The sequence below is a fragment of the Cyanistes caeruleus genome, chromosome 4 (genome assembly GCF_971803275.1).
Source record: "Cyanistes caeruleus chromosome 4, bCyaCae1.hap1.1, whole genome shotgun sequence".
NCBI classification, from domain to species: Eukaryota; Metazoa; Chordata; class Aves; order Passeriformes; family Paridae; genus Cyanistes; species Cyanistes caeruleus.
This window is the reverse complement of record NC_141704.1, coordinates 36,370,534-36,395,268: the sequence shown is the minus strand read 5'-3', so window position 1 is coordinate 36,395,268 and position 24,735 is coordinate 36,370,534. Positions and strand designations below refer to the sequence as shown.

Genomic DNA, 24,735 nt, shown 5'->3' with positions numbered 1-24,735 from the left:
AAGCTCTAATCCAACAAAAATAAAGAGTATTTTGGAAAGAAGCATTCTATCTATCTCAAAGGTTTCAATCCTACCTACCTACTGTTGAATATACCATTTTTCCCTCTTATGAAATGTTCTTCTCAAATACAGGATATAAGGGGAAAACATTATGAGAAATCCAGGTAAACATACCCTTTTATGCAGCTAAACACCACATAAGAAACTACAATGATGAATTAGTCTATATTTGGCCAAAATGTGGGTATTTAAAACCACTTCAAGCTCTAGGCAACTGTTCCTAATCAGGATACTAGTGTTTGACATCTAGAAACTCATCACTTTTTAGGAAGGTAGCAATTATGAGTAAAAAATTTCACCTACTAAATACCTGTTGCATTTCCAGAATGCAGAGATGAAGATGTATCAGAATAACAAAAAGAGCTTTTAAAGAGGTATTTTAAAACTTGATAACAGATTTGTTGCTTAATTTTTACCTTCCAGACTTATTCAGTGCTGCCTGAGGCTTTAAGGAGGTGTTTGATAGGTGTTTTTTAAAGCACTTAACTTCCACCTCAAAATATGAGCTAAAAACTATCTCAGGACAGGAAACATTATTAGTAAAACTAAAAATAACACCCTCAGCAATGCCATTAAGTAAAAAATGCATGGCGTCATCGAGATTTAAATTAAATGAGGAACAGAAAAGAGGTACATGTTCAAAACAAACAAACAAACAGAATTTTTATATAATGAGATTCAAATTAGTGAGACTCCAATTACGGTTTGAGGTCTTAATATATTTAGATGGTATGCACTATTTTGAATGCAGGATGACAGAGCTGAACTTATCAACACAATGAGATACACAGCAATGTTTCATGGTTTGTTGCAGGATGTGAAAGTGTTTTATGTCTTTAGCAAGCTGTTGTGAATATCTAACACAGGTGTGTTAGATAAAATTAGATAAAACTTCCCGTGATCCTAATTTTTGGGCTCTATAACCTACCTTCAAAAGAACTCAGTTTATATAGGAAATAATGTGTTTTTACTATGTAAGCTTTCTTACATTGCTGAGTCATTTATGTGGAGAAACATGACACACAGCTTCAGCTTGCAACTTTGTTTTGGTGTAACATCTTTGCAGCAAAGAAATGTTAAAACATGGTCCTTAGGGACTGCCTTTTTAGCTCAACAGGGAAGGAGCTAAAAACTATCTCATTCATGCTCCAAGCCATCTTGTGTTACTTAATTATCTTCGGTTCAGAATTTATCTGAGTAACTGCATAACCATCCTGTTCTCAACTGATTTTCAAGGGTACCTCTAGGTCTCGATTGTGTCTTTCATCAAGCAGATTTTAAAAGGACTGCAGTTGTAGTTTTATAACAGAATCTGCTCTCAGCATTAGTAAACTCTCCAAAAGCAGACAATATTAGCAATGTTTTCATAAACACCAGCCAATGAGTGCAGATAGCACTATCATGATGATATATTAACAACTGATTCATTAATTTTGAAGAATGTAAACAAGACTACATGAAAGCTTATCTCTCTAAGAAGCAAGAAAAACAGAATAAACATAAAATATCATCAGCTACGAGCTCAGCTAACAACAACAAAATTTTTGCTTGAATGATAGTATTGCTGACAAATTCATATATTGAACTTTAATATCTTTCATAATTCATCAAATGCTACTTTTAATTCCCTACTTCTTGTACCATCTATCTCATTTGTCTAATATGGTACATAGAAAATTATTATTTTTAATGATTTTTGAGGTTTCTGTGCACAGACTCACATTGTAGTATGTATGGATTGACTAACACTTTCAGATTCAGAAACTACTTCACAACTTCTGATTTTCTGATACCAAAGAAACCCTTGTGCTCTTTTACAAGTCATCCATCCAGGAAGCCTTGATGCATCAAAAAGCCTTTTCCAATAAAGTCTGCTTCGTGATCTAAACTGAAAAATCCTTTAATAACTCTTGTCATTCTCCAGTATTATGAAACATCAAGTGGACTAATCTCTACTTACCTCGATTATTTCCCACATGCTGCTACCAGAACATTCAGTGCACTTTACACTTGATTTTATTCCTGCCTTAGTATTTTGCACAAAGTATCATCATCACATGTGACAGCCTTCTGAGCCTTACTGGTGCCCACTATTCATCATCCACTTTTAAAATTTTCCAAATTAAAGTAGTAATTTTCCATGCTAAGTCCACCATCTCTTGTTTGGAAAGGTAGTAGATGCCTCCTTCTACTGGAAGGAGTATGGAATGGAAGCAGAAGTGATAAATTCTGGTATGCAGAATATTCTACCACTGATTTTAAAATCTAAATTGGCTAGCACTAAAAATGGTTGGGAAAGTGGCTGTAAGTCTTTCTGTCTGCAGCTGAGAAGCAATTCATATACGCAGCAGAAAATGAAATATGCAACCTGCAGGAAGTCTCTGTATCTCACACAAAAGCCAACTATTAGGAAAACAATCTTTCCTCTAATGCTTTTGAGTACTTATATAAAGGGCAAACTATTTCCAGGGCAACTGCTATGTTAAGACAGGCATTCTGGGATTCATGGACAGCCTTATTTACATATGTAATGTCAATCTATAAATAGGCTGAAAGGCCAGAAGTAACTCAAATACACTCTAAACAGCCATCAAGTCAAATTACTGATTATACTTTCTTTTGTCAACCACATCTGTATGGAGAGAGTCCATCATTATTTTATGCCATGTTTGCATATGCAAAAAACATGTCTACAAAACCAGTGGAGTTATATCTATCTCCATTTGAAAAAGTGTTTTAGAAAATGTGAATACCTCAGGGGTTAGTCCCCTCACTTGTATAATAACAGAAGGCATACCTTTGGGAGAAGCTGGATTGCTTGGAGTATTCTCTGTCTGTGCCCAGAGTTAAGGATTCCTATTTCCAAGAGATCCTGGTCCTCCATCACGTTGCTTCCCTAAAAATGAGGAAAAAAGTTGAAATAAAAATGAAAAACTTAACAGATGCCCTCAATAGCCTGAAAAAGGCCTTTCTGTCACATTTGAAAGAGAACACTTGGCTTAACTTATAGCATCTGACAAGAACAATAAAATACTGGTTGCATTAATTTTCACAATAACAAAATATGGTGGAAGGTGCTCGAACCCATGGACTATTGCAACACTGCTGGCAGCACAGTTGAGAAATTGTACCTCTCACTCAAGCCAAATACCAGATGTGAACACTCTTTCATTTGGAACCAAGGACTTGACTAAAAAATTGTTCAGGACCTCTCAATTTTTTCAATTCACCTCCTACCTCACCTAGCTATTTATGATGTTCATTTTTCTCTGGACTGAGAAAAGAACCCAACACAGAATAAGATGAGGAGAGTGGATGAGGATAAAATTACTTGTTCATTGATAGCAAAATGATGAAGAAAGGGACAGGTATCAACAAATTGTGCAGTCCCCATCCCCCTATATTTAACTGTACCAGTTCAATCCTAACTTGTCACTGCTTTTATCTTTCTGCTTGTGGGCAGGTCAAATAGTTCCAAACATTCAAATAGCTGAAAAAGACCATCTGCTCAAATAATATACAAAACAACTGGCAAGAAAAGTTCATTAAATAAACCTCCACAATTCAAGCATCTCTTCTTAGGAGTTGTTAGCAGTAGGAGCTACACAAATAGGACAATACAATTTGTAAATTCAAGAAGTCTGACATCACCCAGTAAGTTCAGCATTTGAAGGTCAATCTTCTAAAAAGCCGGCAGTGACTATTGGAGGAATCATTGGAGGTACAATAGTGGCTCAAAAGGGGAACTGCAGATGGATCAAGTCAGGATTGCTGGCATTCTTGTATTCTTTTTTGATCTCATCATTTCATAAAATAAGTCAGCTTTTAAAAAAGATATTTAATTTTAAAAAAGTTTCTAACTATTACAGTTGAAAACAAAACCTGAAAAAACAGAAGACCTGTCCTGATCTCTTAGCCCTGTTGGAGTCTCATGACACTAATTGGCTAGAAGCAAGAATTCTTACTTGTGCTCATCTAATTTGATTATGAAATAGGCTTTATGTGAGCAAATCTGTGAAGACTTTACCTCTACCTTTCCATTTGGAGCTTGCTTCTTTTAACTTAGCACAGCTCTTAAGAAGTGGCAAAATGAAAAGCAAGTAGGCACATAAGAGAACATGCTTAAATGCTTTGCTGAGTCAGGGCTTAATAAAGGATATGGCTTCTTTCTGAATATAAAATCTCCTGTCCCAAAACATCATGGATTTCTTTCAAAAATCGCCCTGGAATATGGAAGACTTCACTCTGTTCAGCTGCTAAATCTTCAATGTGTTCAGATGGACTGATTAGTTTACAGGTGCACCCCTGAGGACTCCCAAGTTCCTCTCCACAGAATACCCTGCAAAATCTAGGTGAGGTCTTCTTAAGAGAATCGAGGAAACCTTGCAAAGCTATTCTATTTTACGCTATATTTTACAGTAATTGTAATGATTTAAGGCTACAAGTCTGCAAATCATACCCTGAAACAATTGGTGTGCAGCATGCAGAACAGGTCAGGCAGAAACCTTAGCTCTACAAGGAGAGCTGTGCAATGATGCCAGATTAAATAGATCACCCGGTATAAGTGTGCACGCAGCACGGGCTGTGCAAACAGTGAGAGTGATTAGGTGGGGGTAATACCCCCTTCATCTCCCTGGTAAACACATAAAAATTATAATTTCCTCTTTCTGCCTTTCTCTTTTAAGTAACCAAAAGGAGGCTGTAAACTTACAGCAGAAATTCTTGAAAAAAGCCATCCATTTTGGGCTGGATTCTCCAGTGGCTGGAAATAGCTAGCATAAATGGATTTAAGGAAATGGAGCCAACTGAGGATCCAGTCCAAAACAAAGGCTATGCATTTCCATTCATTTTAATAAATGCATCTATTTTGTTTGCAGCTACTGCTTTCACTTCATTATTTAACAGTTTTTTAGATTTCACCTTCATTACTGCATGATGTTTACACATAATCACAGTGTAGTCATCGCTGTTTACTGATGCCAATAACCTTGGCATTGGCTTCAAATATTACAATGTTTAAAACTCAATTAAATTAACAGGCACAGGAAAAATATTTGCACATAGTTGCTGCATCACAGAGAAAGCATTATTTTATTAATTCTTTGTTATTGTTTTTTCCTTATGTATTATTTAATGTATTTTTTTAAACTATGTCAAGGTTACAAAAGCAAATATTTAAAACTAAGGAAAGCCTGGAATTCATGTTGCCTCCTTATTCCCAGTTTAATAAGGCAACAACCTTGTCTTTGAATGAGCTCAGGTTTTAGAGCTTTGCTGTGTCAATGTTAAATGTCAACAGCAGCAGACACTCATCCCTCCTGTAAAACTGATTTTATTGTCTTCTGTCAGGGAGCTAAAACAACTTTTCATCTTTCCATAACAGCAAACCAGGAAATTTAGATACTCAGTATAATCCACTACTGCTTAGCATAGAGGCATAAACTCATAGTTTATGAATCTATGTAGTAGAAAGCTGCTGTTTTGTTTGCAGAAATACTTGCAGAAAGAAAGAGCCTATCCCTCACAGTCCTGCCTCCCTAGTATCTGCTCACATTGCCCTCTTCATCCTGTTTCCTGATTTTTTTTTTTTACCTGATTATTCCTCTCATGCTCCTCCAGTCCCTTTCCATAGGCTCCTACACAGAGAGTGAAGAAAACCTAACTTCCTTCTGCTGCAGAGTAGCTACAAGGGGAGAAACTCTGATCTTAGCTTCCATTTATTATAAGCTGGGCCAAACGTAACCTCAATTAACTTTACAGAGATGACATGGTAAATGTAATTAAAATGAATATGAATGCAAGACTGTCTTGTCACATTATTTCATCCTTAAAAATAGTTGAGCTACATTAGTTGAAATATTCACCAAAAAGAAATTATCCTAATAGACACCTAGAGAATTTGAGCCCAAAGATTTATGTTTTATATGCTTACATGCAAAACAGCTTCTTATAACAGGAAATATGGGGCAGCAATCTCTGTTGAGCTTATTATGCTTTCTGTAATGAAAATATAAAAGACTTTGTGATACTTTAGTTTCTTAAGTCTATAGGAAAACTTAGTTGGAATGAAAACTTCTTAGAATTAAAGCCATAAAAAAACATCAAAATTGTTTATACAAGGACAGATTCAGATCTATTTCACTTCAGTTTACAGTGTTCAAATTCCTGTCTTATTAATGCATAATATTCTAATGAACTGGAAAGATCCTGCTTCTGAGTTCCAGTAAGAAAAGAGTGTGTCTGAAACCCTCCACCTCCAGATTTGTGGTTCTGCACAACTCCTAGGATTATCTTTTTCCCTGTAAGCACACACAGGAAGCTAATCTCCTGAGCAAGAAGGCAGTGGTTTCACAGAACAGTTGGGCTCAAAAACGAAGGAGAAACTGCATGTGGGAGACTGAAGGCATATGAAAAACAACATAATTTTAAAAACCCAGAAATTTTGCCAAATTCTGAGATAGTTCCTATAAATTACTTCAGAACAAAATGCATAATGATACATTATAAGATAAAGATGTCACTGGTATTTATTTGGGTTGTTTAATATAAAATCACCTCTGGAATTATCCACTAAATACAATCTTTCCCAAAAATTCTGGATTAGACCTAAGCACCCATATGCATTCTACCTCCTGCAGGAACAAAAGAGCTCTGAAGATTTGTGCCCAAAGATAATAAAATACGGTGACTGAAGAACATATTAGAATGGCAGGCATCACTATATGTTTCACATTCCTCCTTTTGTACCTATGTTTTTAATCTTCCTTCACATATTTTCCGTGCTGGAGAGCTATAATGAAAAATTCTAATGTCTGGTTGTGTCACCTAAGAAAATGGTACAGAAGCTTTAAAATAGCTAGCGGATGTATTACTAGACCTATCTGGAAATTCAGCCCCTGAAGTTGGAAGAGATGAGCTGTGAGGAACAAAAAAACTGACTGAAAAAAGGAGAAAGAACAAATTGACTTTGAATTTAAAGCTTTCTTTCTATCCTGCAAAGGAAAAAGACTTACATAAGAAATAGAAGATTTGGAGACTTTTGGCTTTAGGCTGGAAATTCCAGCTTTACCAGTTCTTTCAGTGTTCATCTGTGGCAGCAGAGGAGGAAAAGTAGTACATCTGCTACCTAAAGCTGTTGTTCAACAGATAGAGTCAAAGTCATTTGCTGTGCAGCCATTATTGAGACCAAAGTTAGCTGAAGATACCAAGTGCTACTGGGGGTAACGACAACTTCTGGTAATGCTTTATGCATCTGATGTACTGGAAGCTGGTTTGACAAAGAACAGGACTGATGTGGGTAAGGAAAGGATGACTTCTGATGTAAGTACAGGGTTGAGGGGGCAGCAGAGGTACTTGCATCACTCCCAATTTGAAAGGAGCATCTCCTTTGCCGTCTCCCAGCCATCCATGTAGCAATCTGCTGCATCGTAAACATAATGAGATCAGAAGAGATGGAGGAGTTGGTTCAGGTGGCATCCAGCACGCAGCAGTGGGCAGGATGGTGTGCATGTGTATGACAGACAATGTCTGGTGGGTGTTTGAAGTGCCTTGCCAATGTCTCCACCAGAGTGTACTGCACCGAGTCTCACCCTTGATGAACTGAGACCTGGCACTGCAGGAGCACAGCTGGGGGATTTCACTGGAGCTGGGCAACAGGCCTCATACTTCAGCTTACAGAGCTGCTGGAAATATGGCCTGGCACAGAAAAGAAAATCTGCTGGGTTGTACACTTAGCTGGAGTATCCAAGAGTACCATTACCCCTGTCACTGAGATAAGAGAGGTGGGAACAGGGCTGGAGCAGATGGGAATGTTCTTCCATTATACGTGGCTGGAGACTGAAGTCAGAGAGAGAAAACTGACATCACCAGCACCAAAGAGCTCTATTCTTCCTTACTTTCTGTCATCCCAAATGCATAACTGGTGAGGAAGGGAGCAGATATCTGGTACCAATGGGAATAAGGACTGTTACAAAACACATTCTCAACAGCTCACTTAAACAAGCCTTCTCAGCCAGAATTGCTCTGTTTCTCAGCCATCTAACTCTAATATCCTTCCAAACTTGAAATAGTGGATAAACTGTCCTCTGGCTGGGAACAAATGAAAGACATCTCCCAATGTAATAAAGAACACACTGAATAACCAAGATTTTTTCATAATCTAAATCATATGCCAAAAGGTTTTTTCAAACACAATACAGTCTTCCCACAAGATAAAAGAATTTGTTTCTTAGAGACTTGCAAGAAAGGACTAGAGAAATGTAGCTTTCAGTAATAAGCAGTGCTTCTTATTAGTGCAAGAATTTCAGGCAATGTGTCACATATTTAATTTCCAAACTAGAACTGGCAAATGACCAGAATTTAGCAAGCTTCATTATAAGTGAAAAGGTTGCCTCTCACTAGTATTTCCACTGTTAACATGAAAACAAGATCTGTAAGAATGATTACTGAATTAAATGCCCAACTTGCACTTTCAGGTCAGAAAGATTTATCAGATTCCTTAAGACACTGCAGACATTATTTCATCTAAAAACTTGACAATATTTTGTTAAAAAAGTCCCCTGCAGAAGCAAGGAATTTTGTCTTGGGAGAAAGAGATTGATTATAAAATATGTTAGGAAGAAAGGACCAAGCAGACTGAAAAATATTCATTTGATATCATTCTTCCAAAATTAATTTAGTGTAAAGCTACTGATGCTCATTCTCAATCCCCACCTTGCTCTATTTCCAGTCTTTACATTTATGGCTTACATAGCAATTAAAAAACCCACAAAACCAGGGAAAACTGAGTTTTCCATGTCTATGTCATTTAGTTAGGAAGTAATAAAAACTAAATAATAATAAAATAAAATAAAAAAAAATAATAAAAATGTTAACTAAAAAAAGGACATTTCACTCATAGATAAGGGTGGGATGATAGCATTTCTATGTACAAATTTGCAACCTGCAGAAAAAGTGGTGATGTGAGCCAGGGCCAGTTTAAAAAGGAGTCCCTACAGACCTAAGGCCCACATGACATAAGCTTTAAAGATCTCTCTCTGGTTCACATTCAGCTCTTCCAGAAGTGAACCTGAAGCAACCAGTGCCATCAAAAGCTTTTCAAATATTGACAGCCAAATGATCATTTAGTCAAAGACCTTTCACACAACGAGAATAGTTAATTAAAGTGTAGTGGTAATTAAACAACATGGATAGCTAGGACAAGGATCGTTGTAAGAAGAATTTCTGCTATTTTTATCCCTCCTCCTTGTATCACTGATTCATTACAACCAACACAATTGTCACATGCAAATTAGCTGCACAGATAAGGTGGCAATTGAAAAAATTACCTCTGATGTCACACTTGGCCCACTTAATTACTAATGTTGTGGACCCAACTCTGTCTACCTATTTAGTCATAACAATTCAATAACATAATTATTAATACTTACCTAAATTACATCTTAATGTCTTGAATGTATATTGTGAAGATAATTTCACTTCATTTGAGTAATGAAAATTCCAGAGAGTCTTTATTGTACCATAATTCAGATTACTTGCTATAAATGCTTCTTAGCTTGGATGCTAAATTTCTCAAAGGACCCACTTTAAAAATCAATATTACTAGGAGCTAATTATCAGACTTCTAAAGTCTTAGAAAAATATTCCTTTTTCCAATAAGGCTGTGGAGTGCAGAAAAGGACAAAGATAATATTTTCAGACTTACCAAAATGTTGAATACCTTCTCTGTATGTAACATGGAGTTTTAACCAGCCAACACTAGTGGTATTGTAACAAATAAGGAGGTGATAATAAAATAACAAAGTAACTTTTGTAATGAAATTTGGTGTTGATTGCTGCCAGACAACATGACTTCTCTAAGAGCAAATTAAACCAAACAAATCTGGTGGCCTTCTGCAAAGTGGTTACAGCACTGGTGGATAAGGGAGGGAGAACTGATGTCCTCTACCTGGATTGTGCAAAGCATCTGACACTGTCTCACACATCCTTGTCTCTAAGCTGAGGAGGCATAGCCTTGACAGATGCACCTCTTGGTGGGTAAAGAATTGGCTGGATGGTTGCATTCAATGAATTGCTGTCAATGGCTTGATGTCCAAGTGGAGAGGAGGGACTAATGGTGTCCTCAGGGATTAGTGCTGGGACTGGCACTGTTTAACATGTTTGTCAGCAAAGGGATGCCATCCAGATGAACCTTGACAGGCTTGGGTGGTGGGCTCATTTGAACCTCATGAAGTTCAACAAGGCCTAGGGCAAGACCCTGAATGTGGGTCAGGGAAATCCCAAGCACAAATACAGGCTGGGCAGAGAAGGGATTGAGAGCAGCCCTGAGGAGAAGGGTTTGGTTGACATGACCAGGTAATACGCACTCACAGCCCATAAAGCCAGCCTTATCCTGGGCTGAATCTAAAGAATTGTGGCTGTCAGGTCAAGGGACGTGATTCTGCCCTTCTACTCTGCTGTTGTGAGATCCCACCAGGACTGTTGCATCCAGCTCTGAAGCCCTCCGCATAAGAGGGCTTCAGTCCAGAGGACTGAAACCTCTAGTCCAGAGGAGGGTCATGAATATGATCACAGGGCTGGAATATATCTTCTATTAAAGCAGGCTGAGAGAATTAGGGTTGTTCAGCCTGGAGAAGAACTATGTCATCTTTCAGGTCCCTTCCAATCCAACCTATTTTAAAAGTCTATAATTCTGTAATTCCATGATTCTATGAAATGCAAAAACTCAGTTTACCTCCCAGAGTATCTTACACATGTATTTCCTTCCCCATATTTTTATCAACTGTAGTCATGTGTTTTAAAATGTGAGCCACCCAAATCACCCCAGAGAGCACAAAATGCAGAGTCAAAGATATGAAAATTCCAGGCAGGATCCACATCTTAAAAATAGGTTATTGACAGAAGGGGCCTGTCAAATAGCAGAAAGGAAAACATGCCCAACAAAATACGTAAGCTTTCACACGTTTACACCCTAAAGTTATGACTGACATCTTCAAGCACTTGTTCACCTCCTGCCTGCAACTGAACCTTGCTCACACTGGTGGCTTTGCCTGTGGGCTGCCTGGTGTTCAAGCTCCCAGTTCAGAGCAGACAGAGCAGCTAGGAAACCACGTCAGTCCTTTGTGGGAGCCTAGAAAGTAGGCCCTCCTCTGAAATGCCATCAGGGCTTGATCTGGTAGGAAGTCTCAGAGCATGCCCAAGGCAGAAACAGGAGCACAACATGAACTGGCTGCTGCTCTTTCTTAAAATGTGTCAAAAGGAGGAAGAATGGCTTTATCTTTCTTATAGAACAGCCCACCTGTTAGAGAATTCATGCAGAAGGTGGGAGATAAGATTGACCTGTCCTTCTCATGCTCAAATTTCCTAAAAACAGAGGAAACTATGCAATAACTATTAGGAAAGGGATATCTGGATTTGAGGAAAATTGCTCATTGCTGCTGCTGAAACTAAATTGCTGTGAGGTTTAGTCAGTAAGCCAGAAAGAATATTATCCATTAGACCAGTGACAGACCAGTGGTAAATCAATCTTCTTGTGCTGTTTCTAGAAATGTTTCTGGTTTATATCTAGTGACTGCCAAAAAATAAAAACAGAAAAAAACCCTAAAAATGCATGAATTTCTTTCATCCAAGTATCCTACCTTGTAAGCTACAGGCTTATGCTTGTATTTCAATTTGAAAGAGCAATGAAGCAGATGTCCTTACCCAAAGGGTTGATTCACATGTCAAGATCCAGGGTGCAGGACAGGAAATCCAGATTCCAAGTAGTGTCTAATGCAGGGATGCAAGTGGAGGCAAAACTTTCAGACATAACTCCTGCTTCGGAGCATCTCTTCTTAGCATTGCACACTCTTTTTCTACATGCCTTTCTCTTCATGTTAAGTTATGCAGGGTCTTGTTTGCCTAATTCAGTAGTAGGTATCCTGCTCCCAGAAACAGGAGCTCTACAGTCAAACATCAAGATGCTCACAAATCGCTGCTACTCACTGTGGTTTTATTATGGTCTTGGAGGCCTAACTTGGCTGTATTTTTAGTCCACTCTGTGTCCTGCAGAATGAAGGCACTTCCTAACTTTCAGGTGCCCAAACCATTTTTAGGACTTATCTGATAATAACTGGAGGTTGTCTCCTGGTTTGTTTAATATTACTAAATATAATAAAATACAAAGCAGCTCCCAAAAATGAGAAATACTGGAAAATGAATGGTGTTTTCTACACACCACTCATTTTTTATGCTTAAATGTATTTTACAGTCCACCATGTTGCTTTTGATATGCAGCTGTGCAGCAAGGGTAACAGGTAAGAGACATTGTGAAATTATAAGAAACTGGAATATACTACTTTTCTCTAGCTAAATATCTGCATATTTCATTTGCCTACCAAATATAGTTGTTATATTGAGAATCATTTTAACATATTCTTACAGATTTTGTTTGCTAAGACAAGCACTAAGGATAGCAGGATTGAATAAGGTTTTGTCATTCCCCACCGCACACAGATATCTTTAACATGCGAATTTCCTTATACAAACCTCTGTGATTTATTTTCACAGTATGTACAGGGATATTACTAGCCAAATCCCTGAGGCCCAAGGGGTAAGAGGAGATGGTCTCCATTTTCTTAAAACCCTTTCTAAAAATAAGAGAACATTTGATTAAGGGTTGACATTTTTCTTTTCTTCCTTTGCTTGTTCTTGTAATTCATTTCACATGGGAAGTGGGCTGTGTGTTTTCTTATCCCTTCCAACTCAGCAGCCAGGAGGCTGGCTTTGCGGGCCCACTCCCGTCACCACGGCAACCAGCGGATGGCTGTGATGCGATCCCATGCGCTTTGTGTCACTACACGGTGCTATTGTTCTCCAGAAACCATTTGGAGAGGCATGTCAATATTGCCACAAAGGAGGATCGATTATCGTTCCGCCGGTCATCCTGTGCATCGTGCATGGACTGCTGCATCGCCTTAGGATGTGCTTCACTTCCCCCATGCAGCAACTTCAGGAATGATTGGTTTGCACTGTGAAGCCTATGTTTGGCACCAAGCAGACCCTGCTCCTCAGAAACACTGCAGGGAATCTGAATTAAACTTGCAGTTCAGAAACATCAGTATGACCACACTAGGTGAGGTCAAAAGTCTCCTTAACTCATTGATTCAGTGTTTCTGCTATTGGCCAAAACTGCCCAGAAAAGGAAAATAAAACAATAATTTATCTCACTATATATTTTCTGCACTCTCATCTTTGGCCTAGTTTAAAGTTAAGCACATGGGCATTTAGCTACACCAGAGACTGAGTGATATATATATATGTATACACACCCAGGAAGACCTGATTTTCCTAAATAAAAACCTACCATAAATTTGAATCAATACATGAAATCCAGCAGCTCCTTAGCATTTGGAGGAAACTGATTCACCATGCCTTTTCTAGACTGCAGCAAAACATGCCTGCACTGCAAAGCTATTTTTCTTTTTTTTTTTTTTTTAATGTGTCACAGAGATGACAGAAAACTGGACTATCTTAAAAATTAACTTTGGGAAGATATATTCCACAAGAATAAAAGTAAAAGAAGTAAAAGCACACCCTTCCAAACTGTGTCATGATGGCAGACCAAAACTTGTAGAGTCCATGGAAGAAAGGATATTTAGAATCATCCTCCTGTACTTGGCACTGGTGAGGCCACACCTCAAATTCTGTGTCTAGATCTGGGCCCTTCACTATAGGAATGACACTGAGGTGCTGGGAGCAGTCCAGAGAAGAGCACCAGAACTGGGGAAGGGTCTGGAGCACAAGTCTGATTTGGAGTGGCTGAGGGAGCTGGGGGTGTTCAGCCTGGAGAAAAGGTTGCTAAGGGGGGGACCGTAGTGCTCTCTACAGCCATCTGAAAGGAGGGTGCAGCCAGGTGGGAGCCAGTCTTCTCCTGTGTTACAAGGAATGGGACAACAGGAAATGGCCTCAAGTTGCACCAGGGGAGGTTTAGATTGCATATGAAAGAAATTCCTTCATTGAAAGGGTCGACAAGCATTGGAACAGAGTGCCTAAAGAAGTGGTTGAGTCACAATCCCTGGAGGTATTTAGAAGACACATAGATGTGGCATTTAGGAAAATCATTTAGCAGTGGACTTGGAAGTGTTGGGGTAATGCTCATACCTGATGATCTTGAGTCTTTTCCAAACTAAATGATTTTACAGAGACATAATTACAGACTGGTTTGGGTCAGAAGGAATCTTGAAACATCATCTGATTCCTGTAATGCACAGGGACAAATTTCATGTTGCTCAGAATCACTTTCAGCTTCACGAATGAGCCCAAAGAATGAGAGAAACACGTTCCATTTATGCTAACCTTATCTAAACAGAAAAGGCTCCATTTTGGAAAATAACTGGGGAGCCACTTGTATGTTAGAAGTGCACTCTGGAGTGATTCACTACACTTCTTAGTATTTCTTTTTCAATTTCTGATGCCATATTTCTAATATTACACAGTATCATTTTATGCAGCACGGTGTAGCTACGTCATGGATAATGCAGCAACTGTCACCCAGAACCCATAAAAAAAATACATGGCTACCACTTTGTAGCTGTCAACTGGACCTCATATAAAATATTAACTACCACTGGCTTCAAAATAACTTTCCCACAAATTTTAAGTATCTTGCCATTAAACAAAAACATTTATAATTCCAAAACCTAAAAATAAACAAGCACATCCAAAAAATAAACAATTGGAAAATCAGATTTCTGTCTAAGCCAGATAGCAAATTACCTATTTTATTTCTGCTTTTTCCCTTCATATCTGTTTCTTTATTCCTGTGCAACTTATTCCCAGTCCAAATATTTTAAGAAACAGTTCTAATATTGTGACCTTTCTTTCTGCACATTCTTTGCTTCATTTACATCTTTTCACTCTTTTAAAAATGTTCTTTTATTGTTTACCTCAAATGCAACACAAAAGCAGTAATTAGACTACCACAGTTCTGTGTTTTCTACCGATATCTGAGTAGTTAGAAGTTACAAATACTCACAGAAGTGTTTTTCTACCAGTCCATAAATTGGTTGCATATCTAATGGAAGGCATAATCTTTAATTACCAGTAAATATAAGGAACAAAAAAAAATCCACCAATCTGAACACACTTGTTCAGGGAAATGCACTATATAACTTGTGTTCAGTTGAAGCAAGTACTGGCTGTGAAACCTAAAGTCACATATTGGTCTCATACACATCGTCTTTAGCACCTTGATATAGCCCTCTGAATTCACCATCCTGACTAGCAAACAGTATTTGTCCTCAAGAGTGCTTTCTATAAAGGTAAACTTCTGCTTTTTGTCCAAAGGGCTGATTATTCTTCTCATGATGTACTGCATTTTCTTAGAAATCTGAATTAACGTGTTCAAAAATAATGAGGGGACAGCTTGATATACTCTTAGGATAACGTTAAATGTACACAGACTAACTCAGTTGTAAAACACTGTGGAAGGATTCTGCAATGTTGCTACACAGCTGATTTTTAAGGTGTTGGGATATCTACTGTCAAAGTCCATTAATCTGGCACTCTAGTACCTCATTCCCTCAGTCACAGGGAAACCTTCATGCAGGTCAGTCCACCTTTTCTGGCACCCTTCTTCTTGATGCCATTGTGATGAGTGTTTCCACCAACCCCTTTCTATACAAGGACATTGCATGCAACAATGAACTAGGGATCCTTTGGGGCCTCCTCCTCCTATCCTAACTCAAAACAAGGGTTTTACTGACACTTTACACATTGCTCCAAGAGCAAGCCTTTTCTAATTTAATTTTTCTTTGCAGTAAAAGAAACTGCTCCTAATAGTTTGGTGCATACTTGTGAGTTTCCCTTGTCCCTCACACCTCTGATATTTGGTCCAAACACACAAATGACATCAACAAATTGCACAGCACAACAGTATACTCCTGATCTGGTGAGACAAGATTGTGGGAGACTGTGACTTCACTTGAGGTAATTTCTTGATTCCAGTACACCTTCCTAAAAGGAACAGTCACTGCAATGAATAAAACAGACAAAACAGGAGTTACTAATCCCCACTACATATTATAAGAATGTCACGAAGCTACAAAATATCAGACTGCAGATTGTTCAACACTGGCTAACTACCCTTCACCCCAGGTTACATATCCCACATGGCCCCAAACACACACTATAATTATATATCTGAATAATCCAAGAATTCAGTACAGGAGGATGGATTGTACTTGGAAAATAACGCAGCTGATATTTCTTTTTTTAGCTTTTATCGTTCTCTGTGTGGGTCCATGTCTTATATATAGTTTACCATTGAAGACCTCAACAGTAAGAATGACTCATTTTCTTCAGATTTTTTTTTAGACATTCATTGAATTAATATTAGACATCTCCAAACAATGAATTAATGTATTTTATAAGACTCCATCAAAGCAAGGTGGCATTTTAATACCCATTATACAGATAAAGAATTAAAGTAGAACAAATTAGAGCTAGAATTAAAAGAAAAATACAGTATATTAGTTCTCAATGCATAAATGCAGGGATTGCTTTCTTCAATCTCAGTAAGTACCTTAGTGTTTATCTACATATGTATTCAAGGGACAGCTGCAGTTATATTCAGTTTTAGCTGTGAGCACTCACACTTCAGCAAATCAAAATCTGCTCCTTCCTTTCACCATGTGTATTAAAGAATTTTGAGTGTAATAGTTTTATCAGACAAGTTTGTCACAATTTGTAGCTAGCTATCCAGGTAAATAAGAAGCCTGAGATACCCTGGAAAATGGAAAAAGCAGAATAACATGGAACTACAAAGCATTCTGGAAAGCATGGCCAACTGTGCAAGAACTCATCTAAAGCACGGACAAGGAAGCCAGTTTTCACTCAGCACCAACTCTGTTGGGTTTGAGGTGGGAGTAACAAATCACTGAGAAAAACATCCAGTTAGGTGGGACCACTGCTTTTAAAATCAAGTAAAAATGTTTTATGTTAGTAAGAGAACGTGGATGGGAAGCAGACATCCTCTGCCCCCTCTTTGTTTTTGATTATTTCTTCTTCTTTTTTCCTCTCCTTCCCATCTTCTCTTCCTTCCTCACTCCCTCCCCTGGTCCCTCTCTCCCTCCTTTGATTTGGAGACCAAAGAAAAGACATATGGTGATTTCTTCTTAGGAAAGAGGAAATGGAGAAAAGGAGGACATGGGCCGCCCAAGAAGAGCCCAGACTGCAGGAATGGTGAGGCAGAAAGAGATCTCAGAAACCAAACAAATTTTGGGGGAAAGGGTCAGACACAGAGAACGTCAGAAATAAACAGAAAGGAAGAGTGGTACCCAGGCAGCTCTAAGGAAGACAAGAGGAATGTTAAGAAACTGTTTCTGCCCTGAGTTTGGTTTATGGAATAAAAAGCATGACTTAAAAATTAAAATAATGAAAAGTTACATTTAGCAATCTCATACACAGAAAAAAATGTTCCTGATTAATTTTCAAAAAAAATTATTAAATTAACTATTAAATACTTGTTTTGTTATTCTGCACTATTTTTAGCTTAAGTCCAAGCCTTGCCATTGACTTAATTCAGAATTGAACTGAAAGTACTCAGTGGGATTCCTCAGGTAATCTGGCTACCTCTGACTCCCTCCTGAGAAAGTGTTCTTCCCAGCTAAAGGCACTTAGAAATCTGGACATCAAAAGTTAGACAAAAGCATATAATTGTCCACAAGATAGCTCAAAATACACAGATATTTCTATCCCAGGATCCTCTCTTGATTTCCTGTATGTAGGCCAGCGAAGTTATGTAATTTCCCTCAGCCAGATAAGGGAATAGACAAGCATTTTCTCCAAACTCAAATTTAAATCAAAAGCTGACCTCAGAGAAGACCCTTAGATATACTGTCCTATGGATTCTCCATGGACCACGCTGCTTCTGCATGTCCTAGCAAGTGTTTTCTTTATTCTCTTTTCCCCTGAGTCTCCATTTCTTATTTTTGAAGAATGAGGGAAATCAGAATGCTTTTTAAACAAACATATATTTGAAGCACTGTTAGGAGATAGAGGAAAATCAACCATACAAGCAGCAAGAGCAGAATTTTTTGACAAAAAGCTTGATATTACTGAGAATTATAGATTTGTCAGTATGTTGGTTCTTTGGTATAATATCCTACTCTTTCTCCATAAAGTTATTTTTCTAAGCAGAAAGCAAAGATCTGCTATTTCTATAGGCAATAAAAAAAGTACTTAAAAATCAGAATGTCAGGAAATAAAAAGCTCATGGACAGAATAGACACATTTCCAAATTCCAAGGGAGATGGAAAACAAAATAAAATAATTTGCATTGTCAATTTGTAATTCCTTTCCGGCAACAAGGGGGATGCCTAGGGAGTTCAGAGAAGATAACAGGGCTACAATATTCATACTATATTTAAAAATGGATCAAGGCTAAAAACCAACTCAGTTGTGCAATCTTTTATCTTAATGCAGGATAGCAGCTAAGAACTGCTATTTCTTTCTAAACACCGTCTTAACTTACTTCAAGAAGTGGCCTATCTATGTGATTGAAAGGGGAGCTCTTTGGGGAGAGGAAACCTCAAAAAGTGAAAAAGCTGAGAAATAGTTGTGAATAGTTCTGAAGAGCAGAAGCTATCAATCATTTCAGAGATTTAAGAGCTGTAACCAGCTGCAGCAAATAACATTCTTTTTTTATGTGTAAACTGTAAGATACCAGTGAATAACATACAGTTTTTTTCCCCTTCTTTCTGACTGCAAAGGGGAAAAAGTGCACAGAGGGGCCACTCTTCACTAATTTTTGGCTGCTAAGTAGGCATTCAGAGAAAACACCATTTGAGATTTATATTGAAAGGTCATTTGAAATGTATTTATCCAGTGTATTTTTATTCATGGTATTCTAGTTTTTAATATTTATTCACTTCTATTCACAGTAACGTTAACCTTCCACTTCTGACAAATTGGCTCTTATATGTCAAAACTTCCATCTAGGTCTAGACTTTGGACCAAAAAAAATGGAATAATTATTATCTAATCAAAGGCTTTCAGCACAAATCTAGATCAGATATGGTACATCTTGCAAATTTAACCCATTGTTTTCCTGTTAATAATGTTATTAAAGCATCACATTTCCAATAATTCAATGAAATAGTATGTAAGATAAGAATAATAAACATCTGAAAGATGAGGTTTCAGTTAAGTCAATGGCTGCATTTGCAACAAGTGTATATATCTTCAGTATCATCAGTACTAGCCACTAAAGCAAATACAGTGTATTGCTGTAAGGAGATTTTATCCCACATGCACAATAATTGGGGTTTAATGGAAAAGATACAGAATAGAACATGTTCCATAGTGAATAAAATGTTTGAAGTGTTTAATTTAGTGTTTTAAAGACTACAGAAGTAAATTATTTGGGGATTAAAAGTAGCATTTGCATTTCTTATTTCACTGAAAATATATTTCAATCCAGACTGGGCTAAGAACAAGACCAGAGACCAGATATGAATTTCATTGTGACCTTGTATTTACAGTGAACAAAAGCTTTCTGTTAATTCAACCAATTATGCATATGTGGAATAAAATCATAGTTTAGACACAGCAGCTTGCTTTGTCTACACTGGGCCTTTACTTTACTTTCAGCAGATTTAAGAATGTATCTTTTGTCCCATGTAAAATCAAGAACATCAAATTTTCTTACAACTGAGCTTGTCCTTTGACCCATGTGAAGCACAGGCAGTTTTAGGAGGTGACTTCTGACACAAAAAATGTGACAAAAGCATGTCTAATTGCATTTACTTATTTTCAATTGTCTCAAGTTATAACCTATAGTTTTATGTTTTCTAGCTGTTTATATCTCAGTTTCTAAAATGCAAATGCATGCTCAGATAAACAGGTATTTTTTTCTAATGTTCCAGAAAAACATGTACATCACTTCTGAATGACAAATAAAGGCAGTTTAAGTGTCTCATTATTGTTTTAAATTAATATTGGGCTAAAGTCATACAATTTAAGCAATGCAGCATTAGAAAAATAACCAAAGGTCTTATTTTAACTGCTAGTTCTTTGAAATATGTTCCTGTGCATACTCAAATCTCAGTACACTTAATGAGAAAGGAATTTTGAGGGAAAAAATTAGTAAAGCAAGCTGTGATTGAAGACTCTCTCATAAGGCTTGTTAATAGGATGGGTGAACTGAGGTCACCCAGGTACTGTAACTCTCCAGTTCTTCATTTCTAAGCACGTAGAACATTTCATTGTAAGGAATTACCTTTTTGTGTAATATGTGTATGCAAAAACGTGAGTGTATGAACAGACAGAATGGACAGCATGGTCCTAAAGGCTGCACAGGGCAATGACAAAATGCTTTTGTCATTGCCAAGGTTAAAACAGATGCTGGGGGTGTTGGTACCATAAAAATATATGGGTATTGTGTGCAGGAGAAGGCAAAAAATACACCAATATGTGGGAAAACAAAAAATTTCCAAACTGAAGGGCAGTAAATTTAGATACCTGAGAAATTTAGAAGCAGTCAGGCAAACTGTACCAAGAATGGCTTACTTGCATGGCAATTCTGGTACATCATTCTAAACCAGCTTTTAAAAGGTAGCTGTAGTTTCATTAGCAAAACTAAGCTCGTCTCCCTTGTTGAATTCCTAGTTGCTTTTGACAGAAAATAATTTCTCATCTAAATTATGGGGGGCACAATGTGTTGTACAGTACATCTGTTTCTTTACTGGCTTTCTTTAAATAGTTCTTCTCCTAACTGCTGAGTTACTTCATTTAGCTTTTATTCTCTTCCCATTACATCCCATTGCAGCATTCGGTATACTTCCCCGTTTTCTCTCTACCAGTCTGTGCTAATGACTTTCAGTTTTCTGTTGCCAGCAACACCACCATACATTTCCTCCTTGATTTAGGCAAAGGTCGTATGGTGAATGGCTGAAGCCAAAGAGCCCAGGAGATTGGAAATCTAATCCTGTGATCTGATGTACATATTCGTACTTCATTTTTATTTTAGTTGTCCTCTAATAATTTTTTCATTCTCCAGAAGTTCTCAAAAATGATTGTTAAAGGATTTGGTATTGTCTCTTCAGTTTCTTAAAACTCTTCATCAAACATCACCTAAGCCAGTTGATTCAGATATTCTAATTAACCAAGTGCTCTTTTGTCTGTTTGCAATATGATTACTCTCACTGTTTCTCTTCCTCCAATTTCTCAGTGGTCTTCATTAACACTATACTTGACTAATTATTATATTTTGCTCTTAATGCAAAACTAAAATGAATTTTATCTGATTCCAGAGGTGGCTGTAGCTTTTTTAATAATTCTTTTAGCTAAAGCATATTGATAAAAACTTCTCTGAATATATTCTACTCACACAGTTAATGACATTGCATTTTCCTTCCTATTTTTTTTTTTCTTTTTTGCATTTTGATTATTTATCTGTTCTTTCACAATGTATTCTTTCTTTAACTTATAATGTTTCTGGGTTTTGATCAGCATTAATCCTTGTTCATATAACTACCCAAGCTTTTCTTACATCATCCGGTCCTCCTTCAAAAAGGATAACGTGCCCAAGAATCATGTTTATTTCCAGTTATCTCTTTGCAGTCATTAATCTTTGCCTGAAAACTCCTTTAGAGTCCCGCCATGCCATTATCTGCAATCAAGCCACTCTGTACTGCTCTGTCCTCTAACTTAGGAAATCTGTTATTGTTTGAAATTTATCTACTGTTCCAGATACCATTTAATTGCTTCTTGTTGGACAATGCTGTTCTAAACCAGTAATATATACAACTATATACTATGTTGCTTTGAAATTTTTTTTCATTCTGTTTGTTTTGTTGTTTTTTTTTTTTTAATTTTATTTTATTTAAAATTATTCCCATATGGAAAAATTAAGAATAAGCTGTAACTTCTTATTACATACAGGACATTAGTTTGAAAACTGTAAATAGAACTAAAAACTGATTGTCCTGTGAATCTTCAGTTTTTTGCCCTGAAGCATAAAACTTAGATTTTCTGCCTTGTTTAATCCTTGCTCTTTCTGTTACTTTAAACAATGTTTACATTTTATCAAGTTTTCCATAACTTTCATCAGTTACCAAGAACATCATCATACACATCACTCTATACACAAACATTTCTAATTCTTGAAGGTTTACCATTGCTGCTTTTGGTCAACATAATCATTTGGAAGGCTTGGCCTTAAATATATAGCAAGAACATTTTACTAGCATTACACCTATTATTTTATGAGTTACTAAGATGTCATGGTTCATTCTGGTTATTAGAGTTTTCATACACTTTATCAAACTAGCTTTAAGATGAAATACTTGCTACAAGTTTCTCATAAAATTGTATTTAGAGTCAATAGCCAATTCCCCACATATACAGTCTCAAAATACAGCTCATCAGTGTTTGTGAGGCCATTCTCTGCACTAGGCAGGCTTTAGCTTAAACACACTGTTTAACATTAATATCTAACATATTGCTAGAACAGATGGGACTAATTCCAGTCCTCATGTATCATATTCACAGATACATACCATGAAATAGTGTCATTGTTAGTGGTGACTACAATATGATAGCTTCAACACATCTGGATTTGGCCCTTTGTTCCTAGGGAGGGTATGACTGAGACCAATACATTGCTGTGGACCTTGGACAAGCTCTTTCCTCTAAGACTGAGCTTAGCAAAGTAGCAAATACACACCAAGTGTCACTAACCTGAATGGCAGAGGTGACTGCAAAGATTCCACTCAAGATTCTGGCATCTGGATGGCTGACCAAGAGTGCAGCCACAGCCCTGTCTCTCTGCCTTGCATGTACAACCTCATGTGGAACAACATTTAATTGAAGATGGCCAAGTTTTCCAGAACAACCAGAGGAAACCCTCACCTAAAGGTTAACTTAGCAGAACCTAACATACAGGCAGATGGACTCATCCCTGATTGTAACTTAAATATACAATTGCTACGACAGGTTTAGATGAAAACACTCCCTCTGACTCTCAAGGGATCCACCACACCCAGCATCTCTTAATGAAGCCAACAGTCTATTTGGAGGTGTGTTCCTTATGAATCAACTATTCAAGGCAAATACACAAAAACTTCATGTCTCTGTCAATTGATCATTACTGCCAACATTTTTATAAAGTCCTCTATTAAGTGCAGGATCAGTCCCCAACCTGCAGCGCTGTGCTTTTCACACACACACTACATATATAGATATATAAATATGAAGCAGATTCCTCTAAACTCCCTTTCCACTGGGGAATGAGCACTACCTCTCCACAGCTGCATGCACTCACACAGGATGAAGCAGACTTGCTGGAAACCTCAAGAGAGAAAGACAGTGCAAGCTATTATTTACACATGCAATACTGAGTAGTACATTAATAAGCCCTTCTGTCTCTTGACTAGCTTGAGGAATACCATGACAGAAGCATTAACAGGAGCATGTGGAATGGCATTATTTGTTAGACCCACTGCTGTTGCAGGATGACAGGCACAATCTTCAACTCTGGCACCCACCTGAGCTCTAATTTGCAGTTTCTATAGTAAGAATTCCTACTAGGATGAAAAAGATCTTAAAGCCTCAGGGCTACATGTTCTGAGGGAGGAGGAAAAGCTCTAATAAAAATAATTTGTGTTTTGTTTTCAGTGAACTCTGTATGGATTCTAGCCCAAAATGAACCATCAAAAATTTTGTGTCTACGTTATCGCTTAAGGAAATCTGGTACAAAACCATCAATACAGCCTAGACAGTGGTTCAGCTGATCAGATGAATCTGCTTTAATTTATCCTCAAATAACTACCCTAATAGTTATTCAGCCACCCAGCTAAATTGCATTCTATGCTCCATTGGATTTAATGTCTGATTAGGTGCTTCACTTAGTCACCCACAGAAATGAATTTAGAGTCATCTGAGGTGCTGCAAATGTACATTGCTTGGAATCTGACTGAAGCTCCAGACAGATATGGCTATTTTACAGATCCTGTACCATAAGGTGCAAGCCTACACAGATGTCCCAGACATCTCAATTTCAATATCAGGGCAACTGAACACGGTCCTAAACATCTACTGATGTGTTAATACACATGTAATTCTTTATATTTGAAATTTAAATCTGCCCCATTCTCTTTGAGCTAAGGGGAAAGGTGGTCCACCTGAGTACCTACAGGTACAATGGTTACTGGGGTGAAGGAGAAGACTCAGAAGACACCAGAATGACAGAGATGCAAAAAGCCAAGGCTACACTGGTACTGAGACGAGCTCCACATTTTTAGTGCTAGGTTCTATTGATCTGCAATGAAACTAAAAGCAAGTCTTGGGTGCAAGAGTGAGGCCCAAAACTTGTGAGTGCAGGAATATATTCTAAGGTTTTATTAGATGTGTAGTAAATCTTAAACCACAGTTTATTCCAGCATCAGTGGACTCTGCTGAAAGTATGGCTTGCTGTATATCACCAACTTATCAACAGACAGTGTTAAGGTTGCCTTAAACAGTTCTTAATTTCTGGGTAAACTACACACAGACAATGTCTTCAAAATCTTCTTAGGGTCCAGATAATGCACGAGTATCCCAATGAGTCCCAGCAGGAGCCATTATGGGCCTGGAGAGCTGAAAGCCTGGAGTGCACGCAGAGGTTGCTCTGCTTGTTAGGAGTTGGCTTCTGGAAGA

General features: G+C 37.6%; 1 protein-coding gene across 7 annotated transcripts in view; it reads right to left on the bottom strand.

The window, feature by feature from the left end:
- ANKS1B (ankyrin repeat and sterile alpha motif domain containing 1B) overlaps positions 1 to 24,735 on the bottom strand; it is a 412,251-nt gene that overhangs the window by 161,159 nt on the left and 226,357 nt on the right. For all 7 annotated transcript variants that reach the window (XM_086885843.1, XM_086885840.1, XM_086885842.1 and 4 more), the window contains exon 16: positions 2,858 to 2,956. In XM_086885843.1, coding sequence (XP_086741969.1) covers positions 2,858 to 2,956 — 99 coding nt within the window. The remainder of the gene's footprint in view (positions 1 to 2,857; positions 2,957 to 24,735) is intronic.